Here is a 23,179-nt window from a genome sequence, read left to right as displayed (position 1 = left end):
TCCTTGTGGTGCCGGGTCCTAGAGCCGCCCTCACGGCCTCGGGTTCTAGAGCCAGGGCCCCGCGGTGCCGGGTTCTAGAGCCAGGGCCCCGCGGTGCCGGGTTCTAGAGCCGCCCTTGTGGCTTCGGGTTCTAGAGCCAGGCCCCCGCGATGCCGGGTTCTAGAGCCGCCCTCACAGTCCGGTGTTCTAGAGCCGCCCTTGTGGCTTCGGGTTCTAGAGCCAGGCCCCCCCCCCCCCCCCCCCCCCCCCCCCCCCCCCCCCCCCGTGCCGGGTTCTAGAGCCGCCCTCGCGGGGCCCTGGTTCTAGAGCAGCCCTCACGGGGCCCTGGTTGTAGACCCAGCATGGAGACCTCCGGGTTCTAGAGCCGCCCTCACGGGCCCCTGGTTGTAGAGCCGGTATGGAGATCCCCGGGTTCTAGAGCCAGCCCGCCCGGCCCCGCCGTGCCGTGCCGGGGGGCTCTAAACCCCCGTGGTGCCGGGTTTAGACCCCGCCGGCCCAGCCCATCTCGTCGGCCAGCTCCTCCTCGGGCGGCGGCCGCAGCGGTTCCTCGTCGCTGTAGACGGCGGGCGTGGGCGCGGGCGGGCCGCGGCGCCGGGTCAGCAGATCGGCGGCCGCGCTCTCCATCTCGTCCATGGTCATGTCGCACGCGTCCGCGATCTCCCGCTTGGCCACCGCCACGAACTTGGGGTCGCGGGCGAACAGCCCCAGCCCCTCTGAGATCAGCACCTGGGTTATGGGGGTGAGGAGGAGGCGTTTGGGGCGTGCCCGTGTCCTCCGTGTCCCTCACGGCCTCCCCCAGGCTGCCGGCTGAGCCATGTCACCCCAAGTCCTCCCCATGTCCCCCCACTAATGGCCTGCACCAGGCTGTTGGCTGACCCCTGTCACTCCATGTCCCCCCCATGTCCTCCCATGTCCCCTCCATGTCCCCCCACTCCATGTGCCCCCCCAGGCTGTCAGCCAAGCAATGTCACCCCATGTCCCCCCATGTCCCCCCACTCACGGCCTCCACCAGGCTGTGGCTGTCCCCCCATGTCCCCCCATGTCCCCCCGTGTCCCCCACTCACAGCCTCCCCCAGGCTGTGGCTGTCCCCCCATGTCCCCCCACTCACGGCCTCCACCAGGCTGTGGCTGTCCCCCCATGTCCCCCCGTGTCCCCCACTCACGGCCTCCCCCAGGCTGTGGCTGTCCCCCCATGTCCCCCCGTGTCCCCCCGTGTCCCCCACTCACGGCCTCCACCAGGCTGTCGGCCGATCCCCGTGCCAGGGCCTCGTGGGGCCCGCAGGCTCGCAGCCGGAGCGGCGCCGGGGGGTACCAGCGGTTCAGGGGGGGGAGGCTGCCGCCCGCCCCCGCCCCAGGAGCCCCCTCCACCAGGATCAGCGGCGCGTACAGGACGTGCCCGCGGGCCGGGGCCGCCCAGGCCTGCGAGGAGCCCCCCAGCCGCCAGGTCTCGGAGCTGCCGTAGCCCTGGGGGCGGCAGGGGGGGTCAGTGAGGGGGTGACACTGTCAGGGTGTCCCCTCCCTCGTGTCCGTCTGTCCCACCTGCAGCCGTACCTGCGGGCGGGCGGGGCCCGGTGGACCCGAGGGGTTGTAAGTGCCCGGGATGGGCTCGTCCTCGCAGCTACCCTGGCGCCGCAGGCACTGGATGGTGAAGGAGGGTTTCCGGCCTGGGGGGCGGCAGGTGGGGTCAGCCCCCGGCCAGGGACCCTCTGGGGCACCAGGCAGGGTCACCCACCCTGGCCAGGGACCCTCCGGATACCGGGCACGGTCACCCCCTCAGCCAGGGACCCTCTGGGATACCGGGCACGGTCACCCAGCCTGGCCAGGGACCCTCTGGAGTACTGGGGGGCACCGGGCAGGGTCAGTCCCTGGCCAAGGACCCTCAGGGGCACCAGGCAGGGTCACTTCCCCCAGCCAGGGACCCTCTGGGAAACCAGGCAGGGTCACCCACCCTGGCCAGGGACCCTCTGGGATACTGGGGGGGCACTGGGAAGGGTCAGCCCCTGGCCAGGGACCCTCTGGGAAACCAGGCAGGGTCACCCACCCTGGCCAGGGACCCTCCGGACACTGGGCAGGGTCACCCCCCTCATCCAGGGACCCTCCGGGCACCGGGCAGGGTCACCCCCTCAGCCAGGGACCCTCAGGGGCACCTGCGGGCATGGGGAGGGGTCTCCCCCACCGATCAGGGACCCTCCCTGGGCCCCTGCGGACACCCCCCTCCCCATCGGGGTCATCTCCCCCGCCATCAGCCTCAGGGACCTCCCGGGGCACCGTCCCGGATCACGGAGGGTCTCACTGGAGCCCCCGGCCCCTCCTTTGCCGTACCCGCGGGGGTGGGGGGCAGCAGCCGGCGCCGTTTCAGTTGCTGCCCCTCTCGAGCGCCGCTGCCAAGGGCGAAATGCCGGGGGGGCAACGGCAGCGACCCCCCCGGGGCAGCTCCGCCGCCCAGCGCAGGGGTCCCGGTGCCCTGGATGGGGGGGGGAACAAGGAGGGGTCAATCGGGGCTGGGAACATCCCCTGGGACACCCCCGAGCGGGGTCAGGGGGTGACAGGATCGACCCCTCCCCAGTTACAGAGAACCCCCCCCTCTCCTTTCGGGGGTCCTGGCACGGGGACACCCTCAGGGCTGACAGACCCCCTCCCCAATTACAGAGAACCCCCCTCTCCTTTTGGGGGTCCTGGCATGGGGACAGGGCTGACGGGACCCCCTCCCCAATTACAGAGAACCCCCTCTCCTTTTGGGGGTCCTGGCATGGGGACAGGGCTGACGGACCCCCTCTCCAGCTGCAGGGACCCCTCCAGAGGGGGATTCTCCCCCCGGGGGGGGGTCTCGGTACCTGTCCCCCACCCAGCGCCGCCGGGCCGGTGCCGAGCTCTCCAGCTCCTCGTCGTGGCTGATGTCCCCAGTGTCCCCTCCCGGCTCCTCGGCGTCCTCGGCCGGGGGGCTTCCTCCTCCTGGTCCCCCCCATCGGAGCGCCGCCTGCGCACAGAGCCGTGAGCACCCCCGGCCCATTCCAGGGAACCCCCTCTGGGTTTGGGGGTGTCCCCCAGCCCCCCGTACCTGCCCCCGTGGGAGGGGGGCGCGGGGTCCTCCCGTTCGGTGGGCGCGGGGCTGGGGGCGGGGGGCGGCTCCGAGAGCAGGGGGGAGCCGGCCTGGAGCCGTAGAGCGTCTCAGGGGCCTGCGGAGAGAGGCGGGGTCGGTGGGCGTGGCCTGGGACAGGTGTGGACATTCGGTGTAGATTTGGGACAGATCTGGGCGTGGCCTGGGACAGGTGTGGCCATTCGGTGGACAGGTGTGGCTGGTGGGCGTGGCCTGGGACAGGTGTGGCCATTTGGTGGACAGGTGTGGCTGGTGGGCATGGCCTGGGACAGGTGAGGCCGGTGGGCATGGCCAGGGGAAAGGGTGTGGTGGGTGGGCGTGGCCAAGGGAAAGGTGTGACTGTGGGCGTGGCTGGTGGGTGTGGCCATGGGACAGTTGTAGCCATTCCCTGTGGCTGTGGGCATGGCCAGGGTGGGACAGGTGATGCCAGTGGGCGTGGCCGGTGGGCGCATTTGTGGGCGTGGCTCACTGCGTAGGTGAGCGGCTCCTCCTCAGGTGCGTCCCCGCCCTCGTCCCCCTCCAGGTCACTCAGTGCCCGGCGCATCTCAGGGCCCAGCGCCTGCAGCGTCTGCAGCCCGGCCTGGGGGGACACAGCAGGGTCACCTGGTGACACCTGGTGACACCTGGTGACCCCCCCCCCCCAGCCCCACCTGGGGGGCGTGTCGCACCTGCAGCGCACACTCGTTGCTGGGGCCGGCGTTGGCACCCAGCATCCCCCGCTCCTTCCGCCGCCGGAACTTGCGGAAATAGTCCTGGATCAGGAAGGTGGCGTAGAACTTGCCCACGGTGACCTCCTCCTCTGGGGGACACACACGGGGGGTCAGGGGACAGCTAGGGGGCTCGGAGGGGACAGGGCAGGGGACACCCCAGAACCACCAGACACACCCAGGCCTCCCAGACCCCCCCCCCAGTATCCCCCAGAACCTCCCAAAACCCCCCAGACCCCTCCAGATCCCCCCCAGAATCCTCCAGAGCCCTCAGAACCACCAGACCCCCCGAGAACCCCCCAGCCCCCCCATAACCCCCCAGACACCCCAGTATCCCCCAGAACCCCTCAAAACCCCCCAGACCCCCCCCCAGACCCTCACACACCCTCGGGTGGGGGGATGACCTCGTCCAGCAGCTTCGGCTTCGTCCTCTTCCAGATCTTCTTCACCACAGCCCGGAGCTCCTTGTTGGCCACATCCAGGTTCCCTAGAGGGACAGGGGGGACACACAGCCATGATTGTCACTTTGTCACCCCCTGCTGTCCCCCTGTCCCCTCCCAGCTCCCCACCTTCCGTCTTGATCTTGAGGGAGGTGCGGACCAGGGCGAAGAGCGTGGCGTTGAAGGTGACGGTGCCGTCCGAGTTGAGGGGCATGTTCATGGCCACCAGGCGCTGGGCAGGGGACAAGAGAGGGGTGAATCAGGGTGGGTCCCCCCCCAGGGACACCCCAAATCCCCCCAGGAACCCCCCCAAATGTAGGGGGATGCAGTATGGGTAAAGGAAGGCGGTATAGAATGTAGTCCTGTCCCCTAAAGAGTTGCAGCTGAACCAATTACTAAAGATTAGGAGCAGGCCTGATGTTGACAGGCCACACCTGTAGCCAATCAGAAGAGTGTTATTAAAGAGTGGATTGGTCGGGACTGGAGCCAGTTGGCTGCTGTGAGGATGAGGAAGAGTCAGTGCCTGGAGGGGCTGCCTACGAGAAACATCAAGGAGGTACGAAACTCTGGCAATATGGAACCCTTGCAATGTAATGACAATAGAACCTTTGTAATATAATGACAACAATGGGTGATCCCGACGTGATTCGGGAAAAAGACAATGGTGACCCCAACGTGATTTGGGAAAAAGGATTTGATTATATGACCCTGTGGACTTGGGACTAAACTACATGACCCCGTGGAATCGGGGAAAAGGACTTGAATACTAAACTATTGGTAAAATATATCAATTGCAGCTATAAAATTGCAACTAAAACCTACAGCCAATCAGAAGAGTGTTATAAAAGAGTGGATTGGTGGGAACTGGAGCCAGTTGGCTGCTGTGAGGATGAGGAAGAGTCAGTGCCTGGAGGGGCTGCCTACGAGAAACATCAAGGAGGTACGAAACTCTGGCAATATGGAACTCTTGCAATATAATGACAATAGAACTGTTGCAACATAATGAGAACGATTGGTGATCCCGACGTGATTTGGGAAAAAGACGAATGGTGACCCTGACGTGATTTGGGAAAAAGGATTTGACTATATGACCCTGTGGATTCAGGAAAAAGGATTTGACTGTATGACCCCGTGGATTCAGGATGACCCCATGGATTCAGGGAAACAGGACTCAACTATATGACCCCGTGGATTTGGGGAAAAAGGACTTGAATCCTAAACTATTGGCAAAATATATAAATTGCAGCTATTAATGTTTGTTAAATATGAGTATAAAAGATTTTGAAGATAAGTACTTTGTAAACTGAGAAAAGCTGCAAAACACTCAGAAATATATATACATTCGTACTGTAATATGTTGTCTGAACATCTGTATAACTATTGGCTCCGAATGAAATATATGAACATGTCATAATGTTAATTTATTTGAATAAGTACTTCTAGAATTGCTGCAACTCTGTAATTAAAAGAAAAAGGGGGAATTGACAGCACCCAAACCTTGCAGGCCACACGGTGCGGGCAGAGCTTCCCAAATCCCAGCGGGGGCTGGATCCGGCGCAGCAGCGTCACCACGTCCAGGTGCTTGATGCGGCCCCTGGGGAGGGGGCACAGGAGGTCACAGGTGACCAGGACACCTGGCCCCACCCAGCTGGGGACAAGGGGACAGTCACACACTTGGCTGCGGGGTCATACTCGGACCACACGCGCTTGAACTCATCCAGGTGGTGCGGGCCCAGGATGGACCAGTCGCGTGTCAGGTAATCAAAGTTGTCCATGATGACAGCCACGAACAGGTTGATGATCTGGGGAGGGGGGGGTCCAGGGGGGGTCAGGATGCCCACGGGGGTCCTGGGGGGCGTGGGGCAGTGCTGGGGCAGTGCTGGGGCAGTGGGGCAGGGCCCCGTGGCTCACCAGGAAGGCGCAGAGCATGAAGAAGCTGATGAAGTAGGCGATGGCGAAGTTGCTGCCGCAGGTGAACTCCTCGCCGGGGCCCGCGTCCGACTCGGGGTCGCAGCGCTTGCCCGGCAGGCTGGCCAGCATGATCTCCTGCCAGGCCTCACCTGTGGCACACCTGAACCCCACAGGGCACACCTGTACCCCTGTGACACACCTGTACCCCTGTGACACACCTGTACCCCTGTGGCACACCTGTACCTGTGACACACCTGTACCAACCCAGCAGGCTGGCCAGCGTGATCTCCTGCCACGCCTCCCCCGGGGCACACCTGTACCCCCTGGCACACCTGTACCCCCACAGGACACACCTGTACCCCCATGGCACACCTACACCCCACGGGACACACCCAGTCTCCCCAGACCCCTCCCAGAGCCCCCAGACTCCCCCAGACCCCCCCATGTCCCCTCCCCACCTGAAGAGCAGCAGCACGGCCTGCGGGAAGGTCTGGAAGTTGTTGTTGCGGTTGATCTGGGTCCCGTCCTGCAGCGCCACCTTCCCGAAGGTCTGGGGGGGACACAGGGGGCTGGGGGCTCACAGGAGACCCCTCCCCACACCCCTCACCTGTCCCCACACCCCTCACCTGTCCCCAGACCCCTCACCTGTCCCAGGTCCCTCACCTGCATCCCGATGACGGCGTAGATGAAGAAGATCATGGCAATGAGCAGAGCGACGTAGGGCAGGGCCTGGGGGCACAGCGGGGGTCAGGGGGGGCTGGGGGTGTCCCCTCTGTGTCCCCCCTCACCTGTGTCCCCCGGCAGGTGCCCCCCGTCCCACCTGGAAGGATTTGACGAAGGTCCAGAGCAGGGTGCGGATGCCCTCGCCCTTGGAGAGCAGCTTGACCAGGCGCATGACGCGGAAGAGGCGGAAGAAGGTGATGGAGATGCGGGAGGAGTCCTCGGAGCTCTGTGGGGAGAGGGGGTCAGGGGAACCCCAAAAATCCCTGAACAGCCCTCCCAAAAAAGCCCCCAGGTGGGGACAGGTCCCTGTACCTCACCAACGTGGCCCCCGTTCTGTGAGAGGCAGGTGGGACCATGGAGATGATGGAGGTGATGGAGATGGAGATGATGGAGTGAAAATTATGGAGATGATGGAGCGGAAATGATGGAGATGATGGAAATGACGGAGATGATGGAGATGATGGAGATGATGGAGATGATGGAGATGATGGAGATGATGGAGCAGAGATGATGGAGATGATGGAGATGATCAAGATGAAAATGATGGAGATGATGGAGATGTTGGAGTGGAAATTATGGAGATTGAAATGATGAAGATAATGGAAATTGTGGAGATGGAAATGACAGAGATGATGGAGACAGACAGACGGACATGAGAACATGGACCAGGAGGAGACCCAGACATCCAGAACCACCCCAAAACGCCAACCTGCCCTGAACCAGGAGGGACAAGGAGGGCGACTCACGTTGACCTCGGTGACGGCGATGTCCACCACGCTGCCCACCACGATGAGGGCATCAAAGGTGTTCCAGGCGTCGCAGAAGTAATGCTGGGGTGGGGTGGGAGGTGGTGAGGACCCCCTGTCCGTGACCCCCCATTGTGTCACCCCCTGTGCCACCCCCGTGGCGTACCCGGGGTTTGAAGGCGATGATCTTGAGCACCATCTCCACGGTGAAGAGCCCCGTGAACACCATGTTGAGCAGGTCCATCACGTAGTTGAAGGGCTTGGACTGCTCGTAGTGCTGTGAGGGGACACACACGGGGGTCTGGCACTGTCCCCTCCATGTCCCCTCCCTGTCCCCCCAGGTGTCCCCCCCTCACCTGCACGGCCAGGGCGATGGTGTTGAGGAGGATGAGGACAAACATGATGTACTCGAAGGCCGTGGAGTTGACCATGGCCCACACGCGGTACTGGGTGCGGTTCTTGGGGATGTAACGGCGCAGGGGCTGCGCCTTCAGAGCGTACTCCACGCACTGGCGCTGAGGGGACAGCGTGGGGACAGTGAGGGACAGCGTGGGGACAGTGAGGGACAGCATGGGGACAGTGTGGGGACAGTATGGGGACAGTGAGGGGACACGGCCACCTCACTGCCATCCCACCCACTGCCACTCCACGCACCGGCGCTGAGGGGAGAACGTGGGGACAGTGAGGGACAGTGTGGGGACAGTGAGGGGACACGGCCACCTCATTGCCATCACACTGCCACCCCATGGACTGATGCTGGGGGACAATGTAGGGACAGTGTGGGACAGTGTGGGGACAGCGTGGGGACAGCATGGGGACAGCATGGGGACACAGCCACCCCACTGCCATCCCATGCACTGACTCTGGGGGGGACAGGGAACAGTGTGGAGACACTGCAGGGCCATGGGGACATCACAGAGCCAAGGGAACACAGCAGGGTCATGGGGACACTGCAGAGCCAAGGGGACATGACAGGGTCATGGAGACAAGGGGACACCACAGGGCCATGGGGACATCACAGAGCCATGGGGACACCAGAGAGCCATGGGGACACTGCAAGGCCATGGGGACAGTGCAGGGCCATGGGGACACAGCAGGGCCATGGGGACACTGCAGGGCCATGGGGACACTGCAGGGACGTGGCCAGCGTGTCCCCAGACCTGGTTCTTGTCCAGCTCGCAGTTGCGGTACTCGCTCTCGCCCTGCGCGCGGAAGGTGATGATGACGAAGCCCACGAAGATGTTCATCATGAAGAAGGCGATGACGATGATGTAGACGATGAAGAAGATGGAGATCTCCACCCGGTAGTTGTAGATGGGCCCCTGGTTCTCGGCGTTGGCGTCGATGGCCTTGTACAGCAGCCTGGGGACAGGGCGGGGGGGACACACGGTGCTGGGGGTGTCCCCAAGGGGGTGGCAGTGTCCCCCTGCCCACCCACGCCCGGCGACTCACGCGGGCCACCCCTCGAAGGTGGACACGGTGAACAGGGCCATCATCCCCGCCAGGACGTTGTCGAAGTTGAAGTCGCTGTTGAGCCAGAGGCGCTCCCGGACCGAGGGGTGGGACACGTCCCCGTCCTTGTACACCAGGAATGTCCCCCTGGGGCGGGGACGTGGGGACAGTGAGGGTGAGACACTGCCACCACCGAGGGGTGGGACACGTCCCCGTTCTTGTACACCAGGAATGTCCCCCTGGGGTGGGGACATGGGGACAGTGAGGGTGAGACACTGCCACCACTGAGGGGTGGGACAGGTCCCCCTGGGATGGGGACATGGGGACAGCGAGGGTGAGACACTGCCACCACCGAGGGGTGGGACACGTCCCCGTTCTTGTACACCAGGAATGTCCCCCTGGGGTGGGGACACGGGGACAGTGGACATGGACACTGCCACCACCGAGGGGTGGGACACGTCCCCGTTCTTGTACACCAGGAATGTGACACCCCCTGGACACTGCCACCACTGAGGTGCGGGGTCGTTTTTGGGGTGCAGGGTCATTTTTGGGGTGCGGGGTCGTTTTTGGGGTGTGGGGTCATTTTTGGGGTGCGGGTTTGTTTTTGGGGTGAGGGGTGGTTTTGGGTTGTGGGGTCGTTTTTGGGGTGTGGGGTCATTTTTGGGGTGTGGGGTCGTTTTTGTGGTGCAGGGTCATTTTTGGGGTGCAGGGCTCAGTTTGGGGTCTGGGGCCGTTTTTGGGGTGCGGGGTCGTTTTTGTGGTATGGGGCCATTTTTGGGGTGCGGGGTGGTTTTGGGGTGACGCTCACTTGCACTCTCCTGGCGTGTGCTTGGCCTCGTCGGTGCAGCTGTAGAATTTGCCCTGGGGGGATCGGGGGGGTCCCTCAGCCCCTGGCAGGGTTGGGGACCCCTCAGAGGGGTTGGGGACCCCTGGGGGGGTTTGGGGACACCTTGGGGGGTTTGGGGACCCCTCAGAGGGGTTGGGGACCCCTGGGGGGGTTTGGGGACCCCTCAGAGGGGTTGGGGACCCCTGGGGGGGTTTGGGGACACCTTGGGGGGTTTGGGGACCCCTCGGGGGGGGGGTTTGGGGACAGCGGGGTCACCTTGAAGAGCTGCACCCCGATGCAGGCGAACATGAACTGCAGCAGGGTGGTGACGATCATGATGTTGCCGATGGTGCGGATGGCCACGAACACGCACTGCACCACGTGCTGGGGACAGCGACGGGGACAGCAGGGTCACCAGGGCAGGGGGACGGGGTCACCAGGGCAGGGGGACAGGGACAGCAGTGTCACCAGGGCATGGGGATGGGGACAGGGACACCAGGGCAGGGGGACGGGGACAGTGTCACCAGGGCATGGGGACAGGGACAGCAGCGTCACCAGGGCAGGGGGACGGGGTCACCAGGGCATGGACAGGGACAGGGTCACCAGGGCATGGGGATGGGGACAGGGACACCAGGGCATGGGGACAGGGACAGTGTCACCAGGGCATGGGGACAGGGACAGCAGTGTCACCAGGGCAGGGGGACAGGGACAGGGTCACCAGGGCATGGGGACGGGGACAGGGACAACAGGGCATGGGGACAGGGACAGGGACAGGGACACCAGGGCATGGGGACAGGGACAGCAGTGTCACCAGGGCAGGGGGACAGGGACAGGGTCACCAGGGCATGGGGACGGGGACAGGGACACCAGGGCATGGGGACAGGGACAGTGTCACCAGGGCATGGGGATGGGGACAGGGGTGACACTGGGGCATTGTCATGGACAGGGGTGTCACCAGGGCATGGGGACAGGGACAGTTCCCAGTCCCTCCCAGTGCCTCCAGCACTTCCAGGGTCCCCAATACCCCCAGTTCCCCCCAGTTCCCCCCAGTGACTCCCAGTCCATCCCAGTGCTCCCAGTGCTTCAAGTTCCTCCCAGTCCCTCCCAGTTCCCCCAGTTCCCACCTTGAGCCCCTTGGCCCGGTTTATGGCTCTCAGGGGCCGCAGCACCCGCAGGACCCTCAGGATCTTCACCACCGAGATGGCGCTGGAGCTGCCGGGGGCAAAACCAGTGCTCCCAGTAAGGCACCAGTAACACACCAGTAACCACCACAGTGCTCCCAGTAACCCCCCCAGTGCTCCCAGTAAGGCACCAGTAACACACCGGTAACCGCCCCAGTGCTCCCAGTAACACACCAGTGCTCCCAGTAACACCAGTAACACACCAGTAACCCCCCCAGTGCTCCCAGTAACCGCCCAGTGCTCCCAGTAAGGCACCAGTGCTCCCAGTAATGCCCCCACTAATACACCAGTGCTCCCAGTAACCCCACCAGTAACACCCCAGTGCTCCCAGTAACACCCCCAGTGCTCCCAGTAACGCTGCCAGTGCTCCCAGTGAGGTTCCTTGTACCCTCCCAGTGCTCCCAGTATTGAGCCTGGCCCCTCCCAGCTGCTCCCAGTGCTCCCAGTGTTCCCAGTTGCCCCGAGAGCTGCTCCCAGTTGCTCCCAGTGAGGTTCCTTATACGCTCCCAGTGCTCCCCGTTGCACCCAGCAGCTCTCCCAGTTGCTCCCAGTGCCCCCAGTGCCGATCCTGGCCCCTCCCAGTTGCTCCCAGTGCTCCCAGTGAGGTTCCTTGTACACTCCCAGTGCCCCCAGTGCTGATCCTGGCCCCTCCCAGTTGCTCCCAGTGCTCCCAGTTTCCCCAGTTTCTCACTGCATGCCGAAGGAGATGAGGGAGACGCCGACCACCAGCACGTCCAGGAGGTTGAACCAGTTCCGGAGGAAGGAGCCCTTGTGCAGGAACCCCCCGAACACCGTCATCTGTGGGGCACCCCAAAATCCTGGGAACTCACCCCAAAATCCTGGGAACCCCCCAAACACCGTCATCTGTGGGGGCACCCCAAAAATCCTGGGAACTCACCCCAAAATCCTGGGAACCCCCCGAACACCGTCATCTGTGGGGCACCCCAAAATCCATGGGAACCCCAAAACCCTGGGAACCCCAAAAACCCCGGGAACCCACCCCAAAATCCCAGGGACACCCCAAAAAACATGGAAACTCACCCCAAAAATCCATGGGAACCCCAAAAACCCCAGGAACCTCCCAAACACCGTCATCTGTGGGGGCACCCCAAAAACCCCGGGAACCAATCCCCAAAAACCATGGGAACCCCAAAAAATCCCCAGGAACCCCCAAAACCCATGGGAACCCCCTCCCAAAACCTTGGGAACCCCAAAAAAAGCCCAGGAACCCATTCCCAAAACCGGGGAACCCTCAAACACGGGGAGCCCCCCTCAAACCCCCCAAGAACCCCCTCCCCAAACCCCAAGGAACCCCAAGACCGTGGGGACCCCCCCAAACCTTGAGCAGGATCTCCACGGTGAAGATGGAGGTGAAGGCGTAATCGAAGTACCCCAAAATCTGAGGGGGGGGGGAGCGAGGGTGGGGAGGGGGCAACGGGGGGACCCCAACCCCTCTGAAACCCTCCCTGACACCCCCAAACTCCTGAACCCCCCCAAACCCCCCCAAAACCCCCCTGACACCCCCAAACTCCTGAACCCCCCCTGACACCCCCAAACTCCTGAACCCCCCCAAACCCCCCCAAACCCCCCCTGACACCCCCAAACCCCCCCTGACACCCCCAAACTCCTGAACCCTCCCTCGGGGTGACCCCAAACCCCCCTGACACCCCCAAAATCCTGAACCCCCCCAAACACCCCCAAACCCCCCCTGACTCCCCCAAACTCCTGAACCCCCCCCCAAACCCCCCTGACCCCTCTGGGGGTGGATTGGGGTGGGGAGGGGGCAACGGGGGGACCCCAAAGCCCTCTGAACACCCCCAGTGCTCCCAGTAACACCAGTAACACACCAGTAACACACCAGTAACACACCAGTAACATCCCAGTGCTCCCAAGTAGCACCAGTAACACACCAGTAACACACCAGTAACACACCAGTAACATCCCAGTGCTCCCAGTAACATCCCAGTACTCCCAGTAACACACCAGTAACATCCCAGTGCTCCCAGTAACACCAGTAACACACCAGTAACACACCAGTAACACACCAGTAACACCCCCAGTGCTCCCAGTAACACCAGTAACACACCAGTAACACACCAGTAACATCCCAGTGCTCCCAGTAACACCAGTAACACACCAGTAACACACCAGTAACATCCCAGTGCTCCCAGTAACACACCAGTGCTCCCAGTAACACCCCCAGTGCTCCCAGTAACACACCAGTAACACACCAGTAACACACCAGTAACATCCCAGTGCTCCCAGTAACATCCCAGTACTCCCAGTAACACACCAGTAACACACCAGTTACACACCAAGTGCTCCCAGTAATGCCCCCAGCAGCTCTCCCAGTGCTCCCAGTATGCCCAGTTTGCCCAGTTTACCCAGTCCCTCCCAGTTTGCCCCGTTTGCCCAGTCCCTCCCAGTTGCCCCCAGCAGCGCTCCCAGTCCCTCCCAGTGCTCCCAGTTTGCCCAGTGCTCCCAGTACGTGGTTGCGGGGCGAGTGGGCGCGCACGGGGTCCTCGGCCGCCAGGGAGATGCTGCTGAGGATGATGAAGACGAGGATGAGGTTGGTGAAGATGTGGTGGTTGATGAGCGCGTGGCACTTCACCCGCAGGCTGCACGGGGAGAGACCAGTTCAGCCCAGTTCAGCCCAGTTACCCCACTGCAGCGGTCCCAGTTCATCCCAGTTCAGCCCAGTTCATCCCAGTACATCCCAGTTCATCCCAGTTCATCCCAGTTCATCCCAGTTCAGCCCAGTTCATCCCAGTACATCCTACTTTGTGTCTCCAATCCCAGTTCAGCCCAGTTCAGCCCAGTTCAGCCCAGTACATCCCACTTTGTGTCTCCAATCCCAGTTCAGCCCAGTTCAGCCCAGTTCAGCCCAGTTCAGCCCAGTACATCCCAGTTACCCCACTACAGCGCTCCCAGCTCATCCCAGTACATCCCAGTTTGTGTCTCCAATCCCAGTTCATCCCAGTTCATCCCAGTTCATCCCAGCTCATCCCAGTTACCCCACTGCAGCGCTCCCAGCTCATTCCAGTTCAGCCCAGTCCATCCCAGTTCAGCCCAGTCCATCCCAGTTCATCCCAGCTCAGCCCAGTTCATCCCAGTACAGCCCAGTTCATCCCAGCTCATCCCAGTTACCCCACTGCAGCGCTCCCAGCTCATCCCAGTACATCCCAGTTACCCCAGTTCTCACAGTTTGTGTCTCCAATCCCAGTTCATCCCAGCTCATCCCAGTTCATCCCAGTTCATCCCAGTACAGCCCAGTCCCTCCAGTGCCTCCCAGCGCTTCCAGTCCATCCCAGTTTGTGTCTCCAATCCCAGTGCTCCCAGTGCTCCCAGTGCTCCCAGTGCAGTGCTCCCAGTCCCCCCAGTTTGTATCTCCAGTCCCAGTGCTCCCAACACCAGTCCATCCCATTCCCCCCAGTCCCTCCCAGTCCCTCCCAGTCCCTCCCATTCCCCCATTCCCCCCAGTCCCCCCCAGTCCCCCCAGTCCCTCCCAGTTCCCCCAGTTCCCCCAGTTCCTCACGGGTTGGTGCTGCTCAGCACGAAGAAGGCGCTGCCCTCGGGGATCGGGGTCACCTTGGTCTTGGGGGGCTCCTCCAGGGACTCCAACCGGGCCCTGCCCAGGCTGTCCCTGTCCCCCCCTGGCTCCTCGTCACCTGTGGGGACCCCCGTGTCACCTCCCCCCCTTTGGGGACCCCCGTGTCACCTCCCCCACTTTGGGGACCCCCGTGTCACCACCAGGGACCCCCGTGTCACCTCCCCCCCTCTGGGGACCCCCGTGTCACCTCCCCCCCTTTGGGGACCCCCGTGTCACCTCCCCCACTTTGGGGACCCCCGTGTCACCACCAGGGACCCCCGTGTCACCTCCCCAGGGACCCCCGTGTCACCACCAGGGACCTCCGTGTCACATCCCCCCCTTTGGGGACCCCCGTGTCACCTCCCCAGGGACCCCCGTGTCACCACCAGGGACCCCCGTGTCACCTCCCCCCGTGTCCAGCCATTGTCACCTCCCCAGGGACCCCCGTGTCACCTCCCCCCCCCCTCCAGGGACCCCCACCCCAGGCAGTGTCACACCCCAGTGTCCCCAATGCCCTGCAGGTGACACTCACCTTCCTCTCCCTCTTCCTCCTCCTCCTCCTCTTCCTCCTCCTGCGGATCCCCCTCAACCTGGGGAGGGGGGAGGGGTGAGGGCTGTGCACCCCCCCCCCCCCCAGGACCCCCCCCCCAATCAATGTCACCCCCCCGGGACCCTCCCCCAAATCAATGTCACCCACCCTGGACCCCCCAGGCACTGTCACCCCCCAGGACCCCCCCAATCAATGTCACCCCCCCGGGACCCCCCAAATCAATGTCACCCACCCGGGACCCCCCCCCCGCAGTCACTGTCACACCCCCGGGACCCCCCCCCCCCAAATCAATGTCACCCCCCCGGGACCCCCCCCAGGACCCTCCAGGACCCCCCCCCCAATCAATGTCACCCCCCCGGGACCCTCCCCCAAATCAATGTCACCCACCCTGGACCCCCTCCCCCGCAGTCACTGTCACACCCCCAGGACCTCCCCTCAAATCAATGTCACCCCCCCGGGACCCTCCCCAATCAATGTCACCCCCCCCAGGATCCCCAAATCAATGTCACCCCCCTGGGACCCCCCCCAAATCAATGCCACCCCCCAGGACCCCCCCCAAATCAATGTCACCCCCCCCGGGACCCTCCCTCAATCAATGTCACCCCCCTGGGACCCCCCCCAAATCAATGCCACCCCCCTGGGACCCCCACCCAAATCAATGTCACCCCCCCCCCAGGATCCCCCAGGCACTGTCACCTCCCAGGACCCCCCAGGACCCCCCCCAATCAATGTCACCCCCCCGGGACCCTCCCTCAATCAATGCCACCCCCCTGGGACCCCCCCAATCAATGTCACCCCCCCCAGGACCCCCAAATCAATGTCACCCCCCCGGGACCCCCCCTCACCTTCACCGCCACCTCCTGGCTCTCTGTCCCTGTCCCCTCCTCCCCGGCCTTGTCCCTGGGTTTGGGGACAAGGGGGGGGCTCAGCCGGGGGGGCCGGGGGTCAGACCCGCCCAGGGGGTCCCGGGGGATGTGGGGACCCCTCCCTATCACCCCCAAAAGGGGTCCCAGGGTATTGGGGGGACCCCTCCCCATCACCCCCAGAAGGGGTCCCAGAAGGGGTCCCGGGGGTCCAAGGGTATGGGGGGACCCCTCCTCATCACCCCCAAAAGGGGTCCTGGGGGTCCCCACCCCCAAAAGGGGTCCCAGGGTATTGGGGGGACCCCTCCCCATCCCCCCCAAAAGGGGTCCCAGGGGTCAGACCCCCCCCCAGAAGGGGTCTCAGAGGATGTGGGGACCCCTCCCCATCCCCCCCAGAAGGGGTCCCGGGGGTCCCGCGCTCACTTTTTGTCCCCCCCCGAGTTGATGTTGTCACCATCGGCCAGGTTGTCCACGGCGATGGCCAGGAAGACGTTGAGGAGGATGTCTGGGGAGGGGGCACCAGTGCTCCCAGTATGCTCCCAGTATATCCCAGTATGCCCCCAGTATATCCCAGTATGCCCCCAGTATACCCCAGTATGCTCCCAGTATGCTCCCAGTATAGCCCAGTATCCTCCCAGTATCTCCCAGTGCTCCCAGTATATCCCAGTATCCTCCAGTATATCCCAGTATGCTCCCAGTATGCTCCCAGTATGCTCCCAGTATATCCCAGTATCCTTCCAGTATCTGCCAGTGACGTCCCAGTATCCTCCTGGTATGCCCCAGTATGCTCCCAGTATCCTCCAGTATCACCCAGTATGCTCCCAGAATCCTCCCAGTATCCTCCCAGTGCTCCCAGTCCCCACCAGTCCCTCCCAGTGTTCCCAGTACCCCCAATACTCCCAGTACTCCCAGTGCCCCCAGTCCCCACCAGTCCCTCCCAGTGCTCCCAGTGCTCCCAGTGTTCCCAGTACCCCCAATAGTCCCAGTACCCCCAGTACCCCCAGTACTCCCAGTTCCCCCCAGTCCCCCCCAGTCCCTCCCAGTGCTCCAGTGCTCCCAATGCTCCCAGTGTTCCCAGTACCCCCAATAGTCCCAGTACTCCCAGTCCCTCCCAGTCCCCCCCAGTCCCTCCCAGTGCCCCCAGTGCCCCAGCCGGGCGCGCACAGTTCCCGCAGATGAAGAGGATGACGAAGTAAACGCAGACGAGCATCCCGGGGAACACGGGCCCCCCGTAGGCCATGATGCCATCGTACATCACCGCGTTCCAGTCCTCCCCCGTCAGGATCTGCACCCCGAGAACCCCACAACCACCTCAGGGACGCCCCAAAAAACGGGGCACCCCAAAAAATGGGGCAGCCCAGAACCTCAGTGCCACCCCAAAAACCGGGACACCCAAAAAAACAGGGAAACCCGAGAACCTCAGTGCCACCCCAAAAACCGGGGCACCCAAAAACCTCAGTGCCGCCCCAAAAAACGGGACAGTGCCACCCCAAAACCCTCAGTGCCACCCCAAAAACCGGGGCACCCCAAAACCTCAGTGCCACCCCAAAAATCAGGACACCTCAAAAAATGGGGCACCCCAGAACCTCAGTGCCACCCTGAAAAACGGGACACCCCAAGAACCGGGGCACCCCAAAACCTCAGTGCCACCCCAAGAACCGGGGCACCCCAAAAAACAGGGGCAGCCCAGAACCTCAGTGTCACCCCAAAAACCGGGGATACTCGAAAAACCGGGACACCCCAAAAAACGGGGCACCCCAAAACCTCAGTGTCACTCCAAAAAACGGGACACCCCAAAAACCGGGACACCCCAAAAAAAGTGAGGGCACCCCAAAACCTCAGTGCCACATCAAAACCCCAGTGCCACCCCAAACCCCACAAATTCTGGGGTCCCACATAATTTTCGGTCTCCTCATGGTTTTAGGGTCCCCTGTGCATTTTGGGGTCTCCCCACAACTTTCAGAGCCTCCTTTGGGGTTTCAGGGACTCCCTGGAGGCTTTGGGGTCTTCCTGCAATCTTTGGGGTCTCCCTGAGGTTTTGGGGTACCTCAAAAGGCTCCCCCAGGTTTTGGGGTTTCCCTGAGGTTTTGGGGTACCTGGAACACGGTGAGCAGCACCTGGGGGAAGGTGTTGAAGGTGCTGCGCTTGGTCTTTGGGGTCTCCCTGAGGTTTTGGGGTACCCTAAAGGCTCCCCCCAGGTTTTGGGGTATCCCAAAAGGTTCCCCTGAGGTCTTGGGGTACCCTAAAGGCTCCCCCCAGGTTTTGGGGTACCCCAAAATGTTCCCCTGAGGTTTTGAGGTACCCCAAAAGGTTCCCCTCAGGTTTTGGGGTCTCCTCATGGCTTTAGGGTCCCCCGTGCATTCTGGGGTCCCCCTGGGTTTTGGGGTACCTGGAACAGGGTGAGCAGCGCCTGGGGGGGGTCTCCCTGAGGTTTTGGGGTACCTCAAAAGGCTCCCTGAGGTTTTGGGGTCCCCCCCCAGGTTTTGGGGTCCCCCCCGGGTTTTGGGGTACCTGGAACGCGGTGAGCAGGGCCTGGGGGGTCTCCCTGAGTTTTTGGGGTCCCCCCGGGTTTTGGGGTACCTGGAACACGGTGAGCAGCGCCTGGGGGAAGGTGTCGAAGGTGCTGCGCTTGGTCTGGGTCTCGTCGAAGCTGAAGCGGCCCCCGAAGAGCTGCATGCCCAGCAGGGCGAAGATGATGATGAAGAGGAAGAGCAGAAGCAGCAGGGAGGCGATGGATTTCATGGAGTTCAGCAGGGAGCCAACGAGATTGCTCAGGGACGCCCAGTGCCTGCGGGGTACTGGGGTTACTGGGATGGACTGGGAGGGACTGGGAGGGACTGGGATGGACTGGGATGGACTGGGAGCACTGGGGGCACTGGGATGGACTGGGAGGGACTGGGATGGACTGGGAGGGACTGGGATGAACTGGGATGGACTGGGAGGGACTGGGAGCACTGGGATGGACTGGGATGGACTGGGAAGGGATGAATGGATTTCATGGAGTTCAGCAGGGAACCCACCAGGTTATTCAGGGATGCCCAGTGCCTGTGGGAAACTGGGGTTACTGGGAGCGCTGGGAATACTGGGAGGGATTGGGGGGCACTGGGAGCACTGGGAGCACTGGGATGGACTGGATGGACAGAGCAGAGCCAACTTGCTGCGTGTCCCCGCGCTGTCCCTGTGTCAGTGTGTCCCACTGTCCGTGTGTCCCACTGTCAGTGTGTCCCCACGCTGTCCCCACACTGTCCCACTGTTGGTGTGTCCCACTGTCCGTGTGTCCCCCTGTGTGTCCCTGCACTGTCCCCGCGCTGTCCCACTGTTAGTGTGTCCCACTGTGTGTCCCCGCGCTGTCCCTGTGTCAGTGTGTCCCACTGTCCGTGTGTCCCCATGCTGTCCCCACACTGTCCCCTCGCCGTCCCTGCACTGTCCCCGCACTGTCCCGGTGCTGGGGTGTTCTCCCCTGAGTCTCCCTGCACTGTCCCCCTGTCGGTGTCCCCCCGTGTGTCCCCACGCTGTCCCACTGTCGGTGTGTCCCCGTCCCTCACCGAGTGACCTTGAAGACGCGCAGCAGGCGCACGCAGCGCAGCACGGAGATGCCGAGCGGCTCCATGGCGCCCCGCTCCACCAGCGCGGTCTCCAGCACGCCCCCGCACACCACGAAGCAATCGAAGCGGTTGAAGAAGCTCGCGAAGTAACACGAGGGGCCCAGAGCGTAGAGCTTCAGCACCATCTCGGCGGCGAAGAGCGACAGCAGCGCCTTGTTGGCGTAGGCTGGGGAGGGGGGACACCGGGGGACACAGCCGGGTCACCCCCGGGAGGGTGGGATGGGACCCCCGAGCTCTGGGGGTGATGGGGGAGACACCGGGGGACACATGAGGGTCATACCCCGGGAGGGCGGGATGGGACCCCCGAGCTCTGGGGGTGATGGGGACACCGGGGGACACATGAGGGTCATACCCCGGGAGGGTGGGGGGGAAATCCGGGAGTGGGATGGGACCCCCGAGCTCTGGGGTACCGAGGGGTTTGGGAGGCACGGGGAGGTGTTGGGGGGTGTTTTTTGGGGGGTGTTTTTTGGGGGGTGTTTTTTGGGGGGCATCGGGGGGCACTGAGGGGTTTGGGGGGCACTGGGAAGTGTCAGGGGCCACTGGAGGATACCCGGGGGTCCCTGGGGGGTTTGGGGGGCACTGAGGGGGTTTTAGAGGCACTGGGGGATGTTGGGGGCACTGGGAGTGGCGGGGGACACTGGAGGACACCCAGCTGTCCCGGGCTGTCCCCAGCTGTCCCTGGGTGGCTCTGGGGTGTCCCCGGCTGTCCTGGGCTGTCCCTGGGCTGTCCCTGAGCGCTGTGTCCCCTCTCAGGTGGTGACAGAGGAGGGTGGCTGTGAGGCCACCTGCAAGGACCAGGGCTGTCCCTGGGTGTCCCTGGGTGGCTCTGGGCTGTCCCCGCCTGTCCCCAGCTGTCCCGGGCTGTCCCTGGGTGTCCCTGGCTGTCCCTGGGTGTCCTTGGCTGTCCCCCCTGTCCCCCCCTGTCCCCGGGGCTCCTCACCCTGTGTCTCGGTGAGCCAGGGCGGCTGTCCCCAGTTGTCCCTGGGTGTCCCTGGCTGTCCCTGGCTGTCCCTGGCTGTCCCCGCCTGTCCCCCCTGTCCCCACCCGTCCCCGGTTGTCCCCTCACCCTGTGTCTCGGTGAGCCAGGGCGGCTGTCCCCGGTTGTCCCCGGTTGTCCCCGGCTGTCCCCGGTTGTCCCCGGTTGTCCCTGCCTGTTCTCGGCTGTCCCCGGTTGTCCCTGGCTGTCCCTGGCTGTCCCCGGTTGTCCCTGGCTGTCCCTGGCTGTCCCTGGCTGTCCCTGGGTGTCCCTGGCTGTCCCCCCCTGTCCCCGGGCCCCTCACCCTGTGTCTCGGTGAGCCAGGGCGGCTGTCCCCGGCTGTCCCCGGTTGTCCCCGGTTGTCCCCGGCTGTCCCCGGTTGTCCCTGGCTGTCCCCGGCTGTCCCCGGCTGTCCCCGGTTGTCCCTGGCTGTCCCTGGCTGTCCCTGGCTGTCCCCGCCTGTCCCCGGTTGTCCCTGGCTGTCCCTGGGTGTCCCCGGTTGTCCCTGGCTGTCCCCGGCTGTCCCCGGCTGTCCCCGGTTGTCCCTGGCTGTCCCTGGCTGTCCCTGGCTGTCCCCGCCTGTCCCCGGTTGTCCCTGGCTGTCCCTGGGTGTCCCCGGTTGTCCCTGGCTGTCCCCGCCTGTCCCCCCTGTCCCCCCCTGTCCCCGGGCCCCTCACCCTGTGTCTCGGTGAGCCAGGGCGGCTGCCCGTGGTGCTCGGAGGCGATGGTGAGCGTGTTGAGGAACACGAGCAGCAGCACGGTCCAGTAGAAGGACACGGATTTCACCGCGGCGCGGCAGCGGCGCCGCCACAGCCGGTTCAGGCGGCGCAGGCGGCGGCTGAGGGGACACCGGGGCCGTTTGGGGACAGAGGGGACACGGGGCCGTTTGGGGACAGAGGGGACACCCGGGGGCCGTTTGGGGACAGAGGGGACACCCGGGGCCGTTTGGGGACAGAGGGGACACCGGGGCCGTTTGGGGACAGAGGGGACCCGGGGGGTGTTTGGGGACAGAGGGGACGCGGGGAGGGGACGGGAAAATCAGCCGGGCCCGCGGGGGGAGGGATTGGGGGGTTTGGTTATGGGGGAATGAGAGGGGACGCGAAATCAGAAGAGATTTGCGGGGTCTGTGAGGCCGAACCAGGCTTCTTTAAACCCGATTTTCGTTAAAAACCTTTCCCTTAAACCCATTTTTGGTAAAAACCTTCTCCTTAAACCCATTTTTCGTTAGAAACTTAAACCAATTTTTGGGTAAAAACCTTTCCCTTAAACCCATTTTTGGTAAAAACCTTCTCCTTAAACCCATTTTTCGTTAGAAACTTAAACCAATTTTTGGGTAAAAACCTTTCCCTTAAACCCATTTTTTAGGAAAAACCTTTCTCTTAAACCCATATTTTGGTAAAACCCCTTCCTTTATACGCATATTTTGGTGAAGTTTTTCCATAAAAACCTTTCCTTTAATCCCATTTTTCCACAAAAACCTTTCCCTTAATCCCGTTTTTCGTTAAAAACCTTTCTCTTAAACCCATTTTTCCATAAAAAACCTTTCCCTTAAACCCATTTTTTGGTAAAGTTTTTCAATAAAAACCTCTCCTTTAATCCCATTTTTCATAAAAACCTTTCCCTTAAATCCACATTTCCATTAAAACCTTTCCCTTAAACCCATTTTTGGGTAAAAATCTTTCCCTTAAACCCATATTTTGGTAAAGTTTTTCCATAAAACCTTTGGTAAAGTTTTTCCATAAAAACCTTTCCTTAAAACCCATTTTCCCATAAAAACCTTTCCCTTAAACCCATATTTCCATAAAAACCTTTCCCTTAAATCCATATTTTGGTAAAACTTTTCCCATAAACCCATTTTCCCATAAAAACCTCTCCCTTAAACCAATATTTCCATAAAAAACCTTTCCCTTAAATCCATATTTTGTTAAAAACTTTTCCTTTAAACCCATTTTTCCATAAAAACCTTTCCCTTCAAACCCATTTTGGGATGGGTTGGGAATTTTTAGGGTTCCCCCCCCCTCTCCCCATTTTTACCACATTTCCCCCCCATTTTTTCTCCCCACTCACCAGAATTTTGTCTTTGTAATTTTGCCCCTGAGGAGAGAAAAAAACCCCAGAGAAATTACCCCAAAATTACCCCCAAATTAACCCAAAATTACCCCAAAATTACACCAAAATTACCCCAAAATTACCCCAAAATTACCCCAAATTTGGGGCTGAGGGACACCCCCAAAATTAACCCAAAATTACCCCAAAATTACCCCAAAATTACCCCAAAATTACCCCAAATTTGGGGCTGAGGGACACCCCCAAAATTACCCCAAAATTACCCCCAAATTACCCCAAAATTAACCCAAAATTACCCCAAAATTAACTCAAAATTACCCCAAAATTACCCCAAATTTGGGGCTGAGGGACATCCCCAAAATTACCCCCAAATTACCCCAAAATTACCCCAAATTTGGGGCTGAGGGACACCCCCAAATTTAGCCCAAAATTACCCCAAAATTAAC

The 23,179-nt window shown here is 62.2% G+C and overlaps 1 protein-coding gene across 1 annotated transcript in view; it reads right to left on the bottom strand.

Moving 5' to 3' along the window:
• Positions 1–480: 480 nt before the first annotated feature.
• Positions 481–23,179, bottom strand: part of CACNA1F (calcium voltage-gated channel subunit alpha1 F) — a 39,353-nt gene continuing 16,654 nt past the window's right edge. Inside the window, 39 exon segments of the mRNA XM_066570298.1 lie at positions 481–726; positions 1,228–1,464; positions 1,552–1,664; positions 2,323–2,418; positions 2,421–2,464; positions 2,835–2,938; positions 2,941–3,146; positions 3,149–3,176; positions 3,567–3,677; positions 3,766–3,896; positions 4,190–4,291; positions 4,374–4,476; positions 5,742–5,838; positions 5,919–6,046; positions 6,156–6,315; positions 6,614–6,705; positions 6,819–6,884; positions 6,976–7,104; positions 7,191–7,211; positions 7,625–7,708; positions 7,791–7,901; positions 7,981–8,139; positions 8,785–8,986; positions 9,077–9,223; positions 9,885–9,937; positions 10,179–10,286; positions 11,027–11,114; positions 11,775–11,881; positions 12,423–12,482; positions 13,572–13,701; positions 14,619–14,751; positions 15,205–15,262; positions 16,068–16,122; positions 16,509–16,590; positions 17,250–17,370; positions 18,666–18,873; positions 19,631–19,856; positions 21,344–21,504; positions 22,734–22,760. Of these exon segments, the coding sequence (XP_066426395.1) occupies positions 481–726; positions 1,228–1,464; positions 1,552–1,664; positions 2,323–2,418; positions 2,421–2,464; positions 2,835–2,938; positions 2,941–3,146; positions 3,149–3,176; positions 3,567–3,677; positions 3,766–3,896; positions 4,190–4,291; positions 4,374–4,476; positions 5,742–5,838; positions 5,919–6,046; positions 6,156–6,315; positions 6,614–6,705; positions 6,819–6,884; positions 6,976–7,104; positions 7,191–7,211; positions 7,625–7,708; positions 7,791–7,901; positions 7,981–8,139; positions 8,785–8,986; positions 9,077–9,223; positions 9,885–9,937; positions 10,179–10,286; positions 11,027–11,114; positions 11,775–11,881; positions 12,423–12,482; positions 13,572–13,701; positions 14,619–14,751; positions 15,205–15,262; positions 16,068–16,122; positions 16,509–16,590; positions 17,250–17,370; positions 18,666–18,873; positions 19,631–19,856; positions 21,344–21,504; positions 22,734–22,760 (4,534 nt within the window).

This window comes from Molothrus aeneus, unplaced genomic scaffold (assembly GCF_037042795.1).
Source record: "Molothrus aeneus isolate 106 unplaced genomic scaffold, BPBGC_Maene_1.0 scaffold_30, whole genome shotgun sequence".
Lineage (NCBI taxonomy): Eukaryota > Metazoa > Chordata > Aves > Passeriformes > Icteridae > Molothrus > Molothrus aeneus.
Note: the sequence above shows the minus strand (reverse complement) of the source record. Positions and strands in the feature narration are given on the sequence as shown.